Genomic DNA, 15859 nt, shown 5'->3' on the forward strand with positions numbered 1-15859 from the left:
AAAAGCTATGGGAAAAAAAAATACACTTCAGCTACACTTACTCTAACTTTAGCGTTAAAAAAAAAAGTTTTCCAGTTTACTTCTCTTTCACAGAGTGGTTTTCTTCTTACCAGTTCAGGGATTGCAAGAGGCAGCGAGCCAGGTCAGCAGCGCTTTTTGGAGACTGGCGTGGAGGAGGACTACAGGATCCAGAGGTCTTTGGAAACTCCAACAGCTCCAAGCTTGTTGGCTACTACGGTTTCCCTGAGGAGTGACGCTGTGAAAACAAACCCTGATTGGTCAGGCCAGAGCTGAATTCTCCATTTATGGACAGATTGCCCTGCCAGAGCCGAGGCTCAGCCAGAGGAGTACGGAGTAAGTGGCCGAAGAAAGAGGAGCACGGCAGGGCAGCTCGTGGGACGCGCGGAGAGCATTGCACTCACCTAGGCGGGGCGGCGAGCGCCGGGTTCGGGTGGACCCTGGTCCTCCGCAGTATGCGTCCCGCCTGCTAAGCAGCCTCCTGCTCGCCTTCACCTACCGCCGCCGATCCCGCCTGGATGGAGTCCCTCCAGGGTTCCCATTGGTTCTTGTGAGTGCTTGGGTTGTCGAGAGCCTGTTTTTGGCGAAGGGAACCAACTTTTGAAGTTCGCCCAGGACTGCGTTCCAGCCCCAGCTCCCCGGCAGCCGGACACGGCAGAGGCGCGACCGCGGCTCGAGTCACCATGGTGAGTTGGCCGCGCGGCGTCCCGGGACGCCGGACCCGGGGATGGGGCGGGAAGCCCGGGCGCGGGGCACCCACCTTGGGCGCGCTGCCGAGGCCGGGAGTGGAGAAGGTGGACGCCGGAGTCGGCACGTCGCGAGTCCTGATTTCCTGCCGCTTTTCCTCCACCCGGGCTGGGGGAGAGGGAGTGGGGGGCCAAGGAAAACTTTCTTTCAAGTCGGCTTTCGGCGTCGCCAAACTTTTCGAGGCTGGTTGGCTATGGCTGCCAGCTGTCGGAAGCTGGGGAGATCCGCGTTCAGGGGCACGGCCCCCAGGGAGGGGATGGGCATCCCTTTCTCCGGGCTGGGAAGGTAGGAGCGGCCGCCCGCGGCACCGGCGCCACGGACCCCGCTTCTCCCCGGCCGCCCGGCAGCGCCGCAGTTGTCCCCCTGGCATCCGCGCGCCGGCGGGGGCGACGCGGCCGCACAAAGGCAGCGGGGCGCCAGGTAGGGCGAGCACCTGGCGGTGGGCAGGCGGCTGCGGGCGAAGGTGCCTCGGGGCAGCTGAGAGCCGCGCCGGCCTGAGCTCTCCTGCGCGCCGGCCCGGAGGGTCTTTGCACCAAAAAGGCCGAGTAAACACCACCCTCCCCTTTCTCCAAGTGCGAGGTGGCTGGCACTTTTCGGGTGTACAGCAGACGGTTCGCAGGGGAGGAAGTCGAGTTTTTTGTTCTTTTTCCTTCGGTACTTGGGAAATTGATGGAAGTGGCTGGCTCTTTTTCTGACTCGTTTCTGACTTTTCCTCTACCCCCTAACCTCCCGCTTCGACTACCCCGCCCCCCATAACCTTAGCCACATCCCTTGGGCTTTGGCGTGGTGTGTACTTTTCTTTCCAAAGCACAAAAGCAAGGGCTCTATTTTGAAGAGATTGGCAGTCCATCAGCGGAGGGGAGGGGGGAAGTTCTACCCCAAGGCTTCATAGTTTCCACACTTGCTTCTTTTCAACTAATCCGACTTAGGACTCCGCTGATCCTCTTCTGGTTTTTTTTTTTTTTTTTTAAGTGACTGTGAAAGTGGCGCTAAGTAAAAATGATAACCCGTGCAGCACTAATTTAAAAATCTCTATCCTGCAGGAGCTGGGGAAAATTAGCAAAGGCACATAGAAACTTACAACTAAAAGGAGCACTTGATCCAGTGCTGTATTTATTCAAAAGAATGATTAAAAACAAACGCACAAAAATCTTTAAAGGGGCACCCTTGACCAAAACTTTTTTTTTTTTTCACTTAGTCCAAAGTTATGTCACCCTTGCTTCTACCTAAGAGGATACTTTACCTGTAAATAAAATTTCCCTTTCAGTTTCAGGGTTTAAGAAGTCAGCCCACCCCACATTATTTTTGGAACCTTTATAGAGAACCATTTACTTAAACTGTGTGTTAGGGTGGAGATACCTAAATTGGGCCACAGCCTAATTGGCTACTTAAATTTAAGGAGTATGAATCTTAGTACTTTAGAATTGCTATAATTATTTTCCATGGTTAAATATTTCCAAAAAAAAAAGAAAAGAGAAATCAATGTGTTTTATGTCAAGAGCTTAAAGAATCTTACTGAATTTAAATAGTTGAGTGGTACCTTGAGAAAATTAACTTTACCTTAGTTGACTCATTTTTCATGCTGTAGAGGCTAAAAAGTACTGTGTGTGTGTGTGCTTAGTCACTCAACCATGTCCCACTCTTTGTGACCCCATGGACCGTAGCCCACTCCCCAGGTTCCTATGTCCGTGGAATTCTCCAGGCAGGAATACTGGAGTGAGCAACCAACCATTCCCTTCTTGAGGGGATCTTCCGGACCCAGGGATCGAACCCAGGTTTTCTGGATTGCAGGTGGATTCTTTACTGTCTGAGTCACCTGTTGTAGGATGCATTTTCTAGGGACCTTGGAAACTCGTCGCTCAATTCAGTCCATTGCTGTTGAAATAGGTGGATGTTGAAGTGGATGCAGAAGAAACATGTTCTAAGGAAGAATTGTTTCCAGAGTGTGTAGGGTGTCAGTTGAAAAGGATGGGGTGTGACTTACCTATTGATGCGTTCCCTGCCAACAGCGCAGATGGCAGTACTGTAGGGCGCCGGGAGACTATCAGTGCATCAGATATGGTTGCTGAGGCCACGATACCCTGACGGAAAAGCTCACACAGCTGGCTGCCCTGAAATAGGAGCTGTGCCATCAGTCACTCCATCTACTGGATCTAGAAATTATGGCAAAAATGAAATGAATCATTTCTTCACTGGCTTGCAAAATTAAGTCTGTGCACTAGATTTGTGAAGTTGCCTTAGAACAGAGCATAGGCAGCTTCAATAGTGAGAAACTTTAGTTATTATGTTTACTATTTATGTAAGACCCCCTTCCAGCTAAATGAGGCATTGATTTGTGTTTCACATCTGTCTGCCCAGCTGCATCCCTCAGCTGCTTAAAACAGGAAGAGAAGACATTGCCTCCAGTGGGTGTGGCTCAGTGTTAGGGAGAGTATAATTGACCAGGAGCTTGGCACCTGTACTGTGGATTTTCTCCCTCTCTCCCTCTCTCTCAGATATCTTAGGAAATCTGGTGGCACATTAGGAAGGCTCTCCACCTGTACCCAAGACCCTCCCAAGGCTCACTCAGTTGTAAGTCATAGGGAGAGTGCCATTTTCTGATTCATGAACAAAGTATACAGCTTATTTACCTCATATCTTCCTCCTGAAACCTCACTTTGGGACACTTTTCTCCATCTTTGGAGAACCAAGAACAGTACCAGGCAATAGCAAATTTGTTTCTTTTTTTCTTAGGTGACTTGAATAGGGAAAAAGAAGAAAAACACCAAAAAAATCTCTGCATGTCTCTAATTTTGTACACATTGGTTAAGAGGGCACAACAGTCTCCTTTGACTTTAATCAAAATACCCATCTAAGATTTCCTTTGTAGAATCTGGCTTTATCATCAGCCACAAAGGAAGTTCTGCTTTTGTGGCCATGACGAGTTTGGACTGTCTAATGAACCTGACCCACGTGTGTGCCTCTGCTGTGTACTTCAGAGCTAGAAGCTATGATTCGTAAGGCTTTTGTGACTTAGATATACTGACATATTTAAGTGCATCTGAATTGGCCATCACTCTGAATATGTTTAGGATACGGTCCCTTCTCTTTGCTTGCGTATTACTTGTGAATAAATTGCAGACATTATATAAAAATACATAGGAATACACTTATGAACCTTGAAATCTGATGAAGCTGACTACAAGTTAGGTAAGTTATTTTGAGTGAAGCCATGGCATGTTTGACATTTAGAAAGCCTGGAATCCATTCTAAACATATTTTCTGGGAAGGTAACCTAGTCCATTCCCACTGATTAGTTTATCAGATTTCTTGTAGCCTCCCAGCCAAAGAAATACAACACACACAAAAAAACAAAAACAGAAAGGAATGGAATGAAGCCCAGAAAAGTGGTTTTTTGTTTTTTTTTTTTTGGCTGCACCATGCATCATGTAGGATCTTAGTTCCCTGGCCAGGGATTGAACCAGCATCCCATGCAGTGGAAGTGTGGAGTCTTAACCACTGGATCACCAGGAAAGTCCCCAGAAAAGTTTTGATGGAGGTAGAGGGTTAGGGCAAGAGTGGATGCAGGACATTGTCTACAGGCTTCTGTGGGTGGGCCTGCCTAGTAGGAAATACTTGGCTGCCCAGTGGGGCCGTGGATGGAGGGGATGGAGAAGTGGAGGAAGCAGGCTGTTGCAGAAGCTGAAAGCCACTTCCTCCTCGGTTTTGCTGGGGATTTCAGCTTTGTCAGTGGATGCAAACTCAAATGTCTGCAGAGGCCAGGATACGGTTTTTGATGGGGTGAGACTGGCCTCTGGAGAGTGAATATAGAACGTATGCCCATTGGAAGAGATATCATTACTTGATCCTAGGCTGTGGTTACAGTTGACCACATCACCAAATTGTCTGCTTTTTCAAGAGAAGCTGAAAATCCAGACTTTTATGCCTGACCTGCCAGTTTTTAAAAGTGTGCTGATGGTCTCTGAGAGGCCAAACAGGTCAGCTGTTTGTATCCACTCTGTTGTAAATCTCAAAGCGGTGTTCTTACAAACCGCCATGCTTCCTTTCATTCACTTACCAGTGGGAATGTCTAAACTTTAGCCACATTCCCAATAAAGGCATTAGATTTTTTCTGACACATCCGCACCTTCCCACTCCATTTCCCTTAAGAAAAGGAGTTTCCTGGTATTTTCAGCCCGTGGACTCTCTAAGCTATCAGGCAGGGGCAATCTGCCTTCAGCTGCTACCATTTGGAGCTAGCTAAAAACACCTGTGTAGAGCTATGAGTGGTGAGGCTGTAAGTTGTCTTAACACTTCAAATCCCTTCTCCAATGGAAAGGCACTACCATCTCCATATTGTGTGATGGACCTCCCTTATCACTTCTTTCCCTGTTGCATCTCATGAATTCAAGGTCTGTTTCAGGGATTCTCCTTGAGTGTGTGTGTGCATGCTCAGTCCTGTTTGACTCTGCGACCTTATGGATTGTAGCCCGCCAGGCTCCTCTGTCCATGGGATTCTCCACTGGAGTGGGTTGCCAGTTCCTCCTTCACGGAATCTTCCTGACCCAGGGATGGAACCCACGTCTCCTGATTTAGCAGGTGGACTGTTTACCACTGAGCCACCTGGGAAGCCCGGGTTTCTCCTTGAGGCTAGATAATGAGCATTTTCGTAAATATAACTTGGAATACAACCTTTTGCCCTTGACTTAATTTCACAAGCTCATGTGAGATGAAATTAAAGAGTACCTCGAATTTCCTGATGAGGACAGGACCAATTCTCATTACTTGGTAAGAACTTGAGAAAGCTCTTTTCATCAGCTTCAAAAAGCAGAAATATTTTGAAACCTCTATACAAATGCAGAGCTTCATTGTGAACTTTATTAGGGATCATATAGAAATTATGTACAGTTGTAATTTTCCAAGTTCAACTCATCTTTTTTTTTAACAAAGATGCAGCAACTTGTGTTTTCATGAGTATGTGATTAAAATGAGTTTCTCCATGGTCAGATTTTAATATTTTACTTTTTTTTAACATGCTGGGACTTAATATTTACAGAACAAATAGAGGGGTAAAGGTTAAATGCCAAAGGTATTAAAAATAAACAGCTTGGCCTTGTAAGCACATTCTGTAATAATGTTAAGCAAATTTTGTGTTTTTAATTTCAACTTCAGAATTTGTTTTGGCAGAGAGGAAAGGTTTTGGGCATCTTAGTGAAGTATTTTTGTACGTATCTTTATGACAACCTTACTTCAGAGAAGTAGAACTATGAGCGGGTTCTACTTATACAGATTGTGCCTAAAAATAGGGACATGGGCTTAGACACTATGCATCTGGGTAAAGTCAATCTTCCTTTCTGAGTTGCCACTGTGGGAACATTGCTTAAGGCATTTCCAAATGGTCATTTAAGAAAAATTTTTTACTTTCTTTAAGACCTAAAATATTAGTGTCCAGCCTGATCACCCACCTTGGTCCCTCTTAGCTGTTGCCAGAAATTACATTCTGCCTCAAAGTGCAAATAAACTGATCCTGGAGATGTGCAGTATCAGGTAACATAGGCTCTGGGGCCCTGAAAGGAGGTGGTTCTTCCTCCTTAGTACTGTAAGAACAGTAAGAACTGTTCCGAAGGAGGCCACACTGTCTTGGGTATTTTGAGTTCTGATGTGTTTGTTAAAAATTCATCCCTGTGACTTTATAATCATACAATGCATTGTCGAAAGTAAATTTTCTACTATTTCTACAATTTTACATTGTAGAAAGCCCAGAAGAGAGTGGTAAGAGTTTATCCTAAACTCTTTTGCTTGGCTTCACAGAAAGATCTAGAGGGGTTCAGTTCAGTTCAGTCACTCAGTCGTGTCCGACTCTTTGCGACCCCATGAATCGCAGCACGCCAGGCCTCCCTGTCCATCACCAACTCCCGGAGTTCCCTGAGACTCATGTCCATCGAGTCAGTGATGCCATCCAGCCATCTCATCCTCTGTCATTCCCTTCTCCTCTTGCCCCCAATCCCTCCCAGCATCAGAATCTTTTCCAATGAGTCAACTCTTCGCATGAGGTGGCCAGAATACTGGAGTTTCAGCTTTAGCATCATTCCTTCCAAAGAAATCCCAAGGCTGATCTCCTTCAGAATGGACTGGTTGCATCTCCTTGCAGTCCAAGGGACTCTCAAGAGTCTTCTCCAACACCACAGTTCAAAGCATCAATTCTTTGGCGCTCAGCCTTCTTCACAGTCCAACTCTCACATCCATACATGACCACAGGAAAAACCATAGCCTTGACTAGACGGATCTTTGTTGGCAAAGGAATGTCTCTGCTTTTGAATATGCTATCTAGGTTGGTCATAACTTTCCTTCCAAGGAGTAAGCGTCTTTTAATTTCATGGCTGCAGTCACCATCTGCAGTGATTTTGGAGCCCAGAAAAATAAAGTCTGACACTGTTTCCACTGTTTCCCCATCTATTTCCCATGAAGTGAGGGGACCGGATGCCATGATCTTCGTTTTCTGAATGTTGATCTTTAAGCCAACTTTTTCACTCTCCTCTTTCACTTTCATCAAGAGGCTTTTGAGTTCCTCTTCACTTTCTGCCATAAGGGTGGTGTCATCTGCATATCCAAGGTGATCAATATTTCTCCCGGCAATCTTGATTCCAGCTTGTGCTTCTTCCAGCCCAGCGTTTCTCATGATGTACTCTGCATAGAAGTTAAATAAGCAGGGTGACAATATACAGCCTTGACGAACTTTTTCCTATTTGGAACCAGTCTGTTGTTCCATGTCCAGTTCTGACTGTTGCTTCTTGACCTGCATACAAATTTCTCAAGAGGCAGATCAGGTGGTCTGGTATTCCCATCTCTTTCAGAATTTTCCACAGTTTATTGTGATCCACACAGTCAAAGTCTTTGGCATAGTCAATAAAGCAGAAATAGATGTTTTTCTGGAACTCTCTTGCTTTTTTGATGATCCAGCGGATTTTGGCAATTTGATCTCTGGTTCCTCTGCCTTTTCTGAAACCAACTTGAACATCAGGAAGTTCACGGTTCACATACTGCTGAAGCCTGGCTTGGAGAATTTTGAGCATTACTTTACTAGCATGTGAGATGAGTGCAATTGTGCGGTAGTTTGAGCATTCTTTGGCATTGCCTTTCTTTGGGATTGGAATGAAAACTGACCTTTTCCAGTCCTGTGGCCACTGCTGAGTTTTTCAAATTGGCTGGCATATTGAGTGCCGCACTTTCACAGCATCATCTTTCAGGATTTGAAATAGCTCAACTGGAATTCCATCACCTCCAGTAGCTTTGTTCATAGTGATGCTTTCTAAGGCCCACTTGACTTCACATTCCAGGATGTCTGGCTCTAGGTCAGTGATCACACCATCGTGATTATCTGGGTCGTGAAGATCTTTTTTGTACAGTTCTTCTGTGTATTCTTGCCACCTCTTCTTAATATCTTCTGCTTCTGTTAGGTCCATACCATTTCTGTCCTTTATCGAGCCCATCTTTGCATGAAATGTTCCCTTGGTATCTCTGATTTTCTTGAAGAGATCTCTAGTCTTTCCCATTCTGTTGTTTTCCTCTATTTCTTTGCATTGATCGCTGAGGAAGGCTTTCTTATCTCTTCTTGCTATTCTTTGGAACCCTGCATTCAGATGCTTATATCTTTCCTTTTCTCCTTTGCTTTTCGCTTCTCTTCTTTTCACAGCTATTTGTAAGGCCTCCCCAGACAGCCATTTTGCTTTTTTGCATTTCTTTTCCATGGGGATGGTCTTGATCCCTGTCTCCTGTACAGTGTCATGAACCTCATTCCATAGTTCATCAGGCACTCTATCAGATCTAGGCCCTTAAATCTATTTCTCACTTTCACTGTATAATCATAAAATCTCAGAAGTTTTGGCTAATCTGGTGCCAGAATCCAGGTTTTCAGATCCCTGCCTAATAATTTCTCCACCAAACCACTGTGGTGGATTAGAGTCTAGGCATGACTAGGTAATTTTCTTTCTGGAGCTCTTCAAAAAAGCCGGCTTGGAGATAGAAGATTGTTCTTTATTTTTGATTCATTACTGTATCAACTTTAAGAGATTATTAAAAAATTAATTTAGAGGAATTCTCTGTAATGTCAGTACCCTAAAGATAATGATTTTCATGTCTTTGGGTTTCTTTCCAAACTATCCAAAGGCACATCATTTTTATGTAGTTCTAATTGTGGGGCAAATACACAATTTGTGTTCTGTATTTTCCCATTTATTTTATACTATAAATTCTTTTCCTTGGTAAGCATATTGGTCGTATTTTGGTGGTGGCTTGAGAATCCCACATCGCCTGATTATCCAACTTGAGTCCTGACTCCAGAGACCTGCCTTCCAGATACACTGCTGATTGTTCCTCCCTGCCCTCATTAGAACTGCCCTGGTCAGTGCTGGGCAGCTCAGCCTCCTGAGTGCTGTAAACCTAACCTGCTTTATGGTTCTCTTTGGTTTTAAAGTCTGAAGCCAGGATGGGCTGGTGCTCTTGACCCGAGGTGGGTACCATTTGTGTTCCCTTGAGATTGTGATGCTGGCACTTAAATGTGCGACAGCAGTGGGTGCTCAGGCCTCTGACTCCTGCTTGGCAGCTATGAGTTCCTCTGTCAGAGGACCCAAGTGGTTGGAGACAAGGAGCTTTGAACCCCAAAGTAGAGAAGACTAGTATTTGCATAGGAGGTTAGCATACATGCTTGATAGGTAGGAATCCTTATCAAATACATTGGTAACCCTAGGAAATCAAAGATGAGTTAAGCTCTGACTCTGCTTCTGAGATACTCATAGACCAGTGGATAACAAAGGGTGCTCTTTTTATTTTCTTTTTTAAAAATATTATTTATTTGGCTGTGCTGGGTCTTATTTGGGGCATGCGGGATCTAGTTCCCTGACCAAGGATTGAACCCTGGCCCACTGCATTGGGACCTCGAGGTCTTAGCCACTGGACCACCAGAGAAGTCGCACAAAAGACTTTCCTGTAGGTGATTTCATCTCATTCTTACACCAATGATGGTTTTTTTTTTGCCATTTGACAGTAAGAAAACCAAACTGTGGTGAGGGAAAGGGAATTGTTTAGGACCATTCCACTTACATGTAATGAACCAGGTCTGCTAACTTTATGGTTTTTCAAAAGCAATTGAATATATTGTCTCTGAATTTGAAATTTCTGGGTCCAGATATCTGTATAACACTTCATTATTTTATGTACTCCCGTGGAAAAACAAGGTTGATTTAAAATCCATTTTAAAATCTGAGCTGCTTAATGTCCTTGTTTGCATGTCACCATGTTTGAGGACTAGATGATACCACACTGGGATCAAGCATAACAGTAAAAGAAAGTCATGTTGGAAAGCTGTCTGATCAGAATTAAAAAGTAGAAAATAAGGGAAATAAGCAACTATATTCCTAACTGAAAAAAAATTGTTTTTAAAAGAAAATAATGGAAACAAGATAACCACAAGACATTTAGCCCTGGAATCCTTACGTACATGACAAACAAAAAAATAGGATAGCATATTATTCGTTTTAGTAATTTAATTGGTGTGACCGATAGTTGATGGTGACAGTGATTTAGCACAGTATTACTTGGCAATAGAATGATTTAGACAGTATTGTCTGAATCTAAAATTTTCAACAACAAAAAAATTAGGGTTGTTTTTAGTGTCTCAATTAGATATGGACCTTTGCTACATGAAATTTTGCATTTGAATGAAGAAGTATCTATTAAACTACTTTGAGTATGATAAAGATAGCACCTCCAAGACTTGGGAGTGCTCTGATGTAGAAATAAGTCTGCCAAATTATGGCAGTTCTCCTTTCTCCCATCAGATTGTCAGAGATTCTTAACATGTGGGGTGTCCTGAGGCCCTCTGAATCTATGTTGGAAACTATTGACGTGTTTCCTGACAGTGTTTATACTAACAAGAGCAACAACAATAAAAACCCAACCAAACAAAAAGGAGCAATCTAAATGTCCATTAGTAGAGAAATGCACACATGTTGTGACTTATTTATAATAAGGAATCAATATGGATAGATATCACAAAGGTAGTAAGTAGTGAAGAAGCAAATTGTAGAAAGATAACCTGTAAAGTCATTTAAGAAAAATTTCAGAACACAAAACAAGGCTGTCTATATTTGGGGATATATATTCATATATGTATATATTTATGTGTATATTTTTTAAAAAATATAAATTGGACTAGAAAGATATCAAATTCAAGCTGCAGAAGAGGGGAAGGAGGAAAGAGAACTGAGGTGAGTAGACTAACATTATTAGAAATGTTTTATTTGCTTTATTAAAATATAAAGCAAATGTAGAAAATAGTATTAATTCTGGACTGTATGTGCATAAATACTTTTTTTATTCCTCATAGTGTTAAACATCTTTTTACAATTAAGAAGAAGAAAACCTACATAAATAGAATTCATTTAATTTTAGGAGGTTCATACACCTCCAAAGCCCATACAGTATCATTCCCAGAGTCTTAGCAAACTTTGTCTTGAGGTGAGTATTAGGGGGTAGGCAATTTGGGGTCTGCGTCAGGTTGTTTTAATGACAACTGACATACAGTCAAATCAGTAGTAAGTCCCACTGAGTTATGTAAAGTTCATTAGGAATTTTGTCCCAGGATGTTCAGCTTTTCTTAAGCGTCTCTTTTTCACCTTTTCAACTTAGTGTGTCTGCTAAGTTTTAATATAATTAACCACCCCAAACTGGGTAGTAGTAAAGGTTTATTATTTTTCATGATTTTGTGCATCAACTGGGGAATTCTGGGCTAGATCGGCTTATCAGCTCCCTGTGGTCAGTTGGTGGCTTGACAGGGGATGGAGCAGCTGGGAGGGCCTCACTCAAATGTCAGGTAATTAGCCCGGATTCAGCTGGGGCCATGGAGATGTCTTGGCTACCTGTCTCTTTCACAATGGGCTAGTCCTGGCTTGTTGACATAGCAGTGGTCATAAGGTTTCCCAGAAACAGCAAGAGAGAAAGTGAGTCACAGTGCACAAGCATTTTTTAACCTGTGCCTGCATCATGGTTGATACTATCTCATTGGCCAAAGCAAGTCACATGGCTACCCTCAGGGTTAGTGTGGCTGAGGACTGCCCCGGGGCTCAGATACTGTTCCTGCCTTCCACTTTTTCTTTTAACTTGTCTCAGGTGAATACACTGAGGCAGGAATAGATTCAGTGCAAATCCAGTTTTCCCTGCTGATCTGCTGAACTCTTGTGTATGACAGAAGCCCCCATTGCTCCTGATACATCCACTGCTATTTTCCCAGAGTTGTGGTTGTTGTTTAGTCATTAAGTTGTGTCTGACTCTTTGCGACCCTGTGGGCTGTAGCCCACCAGGCTCCTCTGGCCATGGGATTTCCTAGGCAGGAATACTGGAGTGGGTTGCCATTTCCTTCTCCAGAGGATCTTCCTGACCCAGGGATCAAACCCTCATCTCTTGCATTGGCAGACAGAGTCTTTACTGCTGAGCCACCAGGGAAGCCCTGTTTTCCCAAAGTACAAGGAATCCAAACTTGTATTATGGAGCCTCAGTATGATTCTTTTACAGTTTATTTTTGGCAGTGCTGAGTCTTCATTGCTGTGTGGGCTTTCTCCAGCTGTGGCGAGCAGGGGCCACTCTAGTTTTGGTGCGTGGTTTCTCATTGTGGTGGCTTCTCTTATATTGTGGAACACAGGCTATGCTAGGCATGTGGGTGTCAGTAATTGCAGCACGTGGGCTCCGTAGTTGCAGCTCCCAGGCTCTAGCGTGTGAGCTCAGTAGTTGTGTCTTACAGGCTTTAATTGCCCATGAGGCATGTGGGATCTTCCCAGACCAGGAATAGAACCTGTGTCCCCTGCCTTGGCAGGTGGATTCTTAGCCACTGTACCACTGGGGAAGCCCGTCAATATGATTTTTAAATTGATATTTCTTTTTTGAAAAAAAAAAGCAAAAGCAGAAACTAACAACAAGATGAAAAATAAAAAAAAAAATTTCTGTTAAAGGGAGCTTTGTGAAAAATAAACATTTCACGATTAAGGCCAGACTTGGAGAGCAGTGCATCATGCCAAACCAGACTGGACTGGATGGCCTGTTGGAAATAGGAAATAATAGTGGACCGATACTGTTTGGAACAGGTGGGGACAATGCTGTTCACTGCCTAATTCTGCCTTTTTGGCCAGCCCTTCGTTGTCCATGTGGAGAAAGACATTCTTCACACACAAAAATACTTGTTTTGTCTTGGATGAAAGTCATGTCTTCTGGATTATATGATGGTTCCCAGAATAACCCATATTGGTGTCACTTCCTTATTCTGTGTGCCACAGACTGTGCTATCTGGATGCCTCAACAACCTGTGAATTGAGTAGGATTAACTTAACTTTGTGCTGCACAGATTTCAACAACAAAAAAATCCATTAACCTGTGACACTTTCACTTTGATTTTTCTCTTTTTCAATGGAAAAATTTTAACTACACAAATGAGGAGAAAATTCATTGCCTAACTTACTTTCTCTACTTTGTTAATGTGATGTATCACGTTGATTGCTTTGCAGATGTTGAACCATCCTTGCATCCCTAGAATAAATCCCACTTGATCATGGTGTATCAACTTTTTATATATTATTATTATTTCTTTTTTTTCTTCATCTTTTTTTTTTTTTTCTCACAGCTTGCAAGATTTTAGTTTCCCAGGGATTGAACCCAGGTCCTAACAGTGAAAGTGCCAAGTCCTAACCACTGGACTGCCAGGGAATTCTCTTTTCCTATATTACTGAATTCAGTTTTTTAGTATTTTGTTGAGGATATATTAGCATAATGCTGGCCTTATCAAATGAGTTTGGAAGTGTTCCTTCCTCTTCTATTTTTGAGAAGAATTTGAGAAGGATTGGTATTCATTCTTCCTTAAATATTTGGTAAAATTCACCAGTAAAGCCATCTGGTTTTGGAAATTCTTTTGTTAGGTTTGGGATTACTGATTTAATCTCATTAGTAATTGATCTGTTCAGATTTTCTATTTCTTCGTGATCCAGTCTTGGTAGGTTGTATGTTTATAGGTTTCTTCTAGGTGTCTTGATTTTTTTGACATAATTATTCCAATCTTCTTAACTATCTGTATCACACTGGCATTTAAATAAAGGAAAACTCAGCTCTCAGCTCTTGGTACTATCTTCTCTTCGGGTTGGAAGAAGGGGTGTATTTCATAACCAAAGTAAGTAGCTTTCTTTTCACTCTTTTGGGCTTTGTTTTACAGAATAATGTAGACATCTCCAGTCACTGGGTGGACTCCTTAAAATTTGGCCTCATTGTGTCCACAAGAATATCTGGCGCTGATATCTCAGCATTCATAGTTTTGGTGTGCAGGGCATGGGTGGCCTCCCACTCTACAATCCTAGCTCTACTCAGAAACTACCTAAATTTAGATAGGATTTTCAGGGTCAATTCATGCTTATCTGTCACTTCATTTCTTCTGATCTGTACCTGTATCATGGTGCTGGCTATGCAAATAATTATTTCTTTCAATAATTAGATACCTTTAAACATAGAGTATCAAGATGAGAGTTGTCCCAGAAAGAGTTGAAGGAGAAGGGAGGAGGGGTCTAGGAAACTGTACACTGAAGTTTGTGTCTGTATTGATGTGTGCACTTCTTTTCCTGGGAAGAAGAATTCTTAAGTCCCTAAAGTGCTCCATGGCCCACCCAAATGACTCTCTAAGGTCCAGAGAGTTTAAGTAGCCTGACCAAGTTCACTTGGCAAGTTAATAGAAGAGGTGGCCTTAGAGTACAAGTCTCTTGTCTAGGATCTTGCTCCTAAACCTGATTTTACTGGAAATGTTTGAAAAGCTAATGTAATAATGCTTTACAGAGAAGGAAAGTTGAAAGTACTGAGTTAAAATAACTTTGTAAGATTCCCAGAGATACTTTCCCAATTGACTAAGATTAAACCAACATAAGTTACCACGAAACAATGGTCAGTATTATTTGTTGGCAACTAATTTGATTTTTCAGAATAGTTGTAAAGCATAAAAATAGTTACAGTGTTAGTCTTTTATTAGATTTTTATATTCTCTTGTGATCATGAAGAGAAATATGTCCAGTACAGACCTCAAATATAAATCAAGGGCATAATGGTTTGACATTTGAGTGTAATGATTTGAGTGTAAACACTCAAATGCTTATTGTTTCCCTGATGAGGATTCATTATTATTATAAAATTAATATTAACTAATTGAGGACACATAAGAAGGAAATTGCTGGACTCTAGTAACTGGACTCTGGAGCAGAGTTTTGTGCTCTGTTTCTGTTCTATAAGACTAGCACTTGGGGTGTAAGGAAAAAATTGGAGTTGTGGTAGCCTCTTCCTTCTTGCTTTCTCTTCTCTGCCCCCAAGCCCTAACCACATTCTCCATCTATCTTGCATCCTGAGAGGAGGAGGGTTGCAAAGAGCAGAAAATGTAAGCAAGTGAAAACTGTATAAATGAGCACACATTATTGAGGCTGCCAAAAGAAGGGGAGCACCCTCCTCCCATCTTGGAACCCTTTCTCCTCCTCCTCCAAGGAGAAAGAGGGTTTAGCACTCAGCAGCCAGTGGGAAATGAGCATCATCTACAGAGACAATAAGGCACTGTCCTCTTGGGGCTATGACTATGAGTCATCTTCAGTTTTTGCAGTAGTTCTATTTATGACCATTGGCAAAGGTGTGTTTTATATAGGCTAAGATGTAATGAATTGCAAAATTCTACCACCTGCCAAGTCCTATGCATTCCACCTGTGCAATTCAGCTTTAACCTGCCCTTTTTGTCTTGTCTCTCACCGAGGTTTCCTGGCCAAATTCTGCTACTTGCTGTGCCCCTTGCAGGCTTGGATAATCTCACCTTTCTCTGGCTAATGTCTGGAAGCCATCAGTTCCTTCCCCTTCCCCAACCCAATGGTTTAAAATCTCCTTGGAAGTCAGCCCCACTTCTACCTTCTTGAGTCTCCTAGTTGGAAGGTATCTTCGAAACCCCAGAACTGTTGATCTGCAAAGATCTCCTGACTGTTTATGGACATTTAATCTTCCCTTCTGATCAGCCACTTTTCAGGTAGAGTTGTTTCTTCTTCATCTTTGTGTTCCACCTTCA

At 42.8% G+C, this 15859-nt stretch overlaps 1 protein-coding gene across 1 annotated transcript in view; it reads left to right on the forward strand.

The window, feature by feature from the left end:
* The first annotated feature begins 330 nt into the window (after nt 1-330).
* The window catches only part of MYO1E (myosin IE), a 222535-nt gene continuing 207006 nt past the window's right edge, over nt 331-15859 (forward strand). Inside the window, exon 1 of the mRNA XM_027553869.1 lies at nt 331-704. Coding sequence (XP_027409670.1) covers nt 702-704 — 3 coding nt within the window. The 5' untranslated portion in view covers nt 331-701. The remainder of the gene's footprint in view (nt 705-15859) is intronic.

Source organism: Bos indicus x Bos taurus, chromosome 10 (assembly GCF_003369695.1).
Source record: "Bos indicus x Bos taurus breed Angus x Brahman F1 hybrid chromosome 10, Bos_hybrid_MaternalHap_v2.0, whole genome shotgun sequence".
Lineage (NCBI taxonomy): Eukaryota > Metazoa > Chordata > Mammalia > Artiodactyla > Bovidae > Bos > Bos indicus x Bos taurus.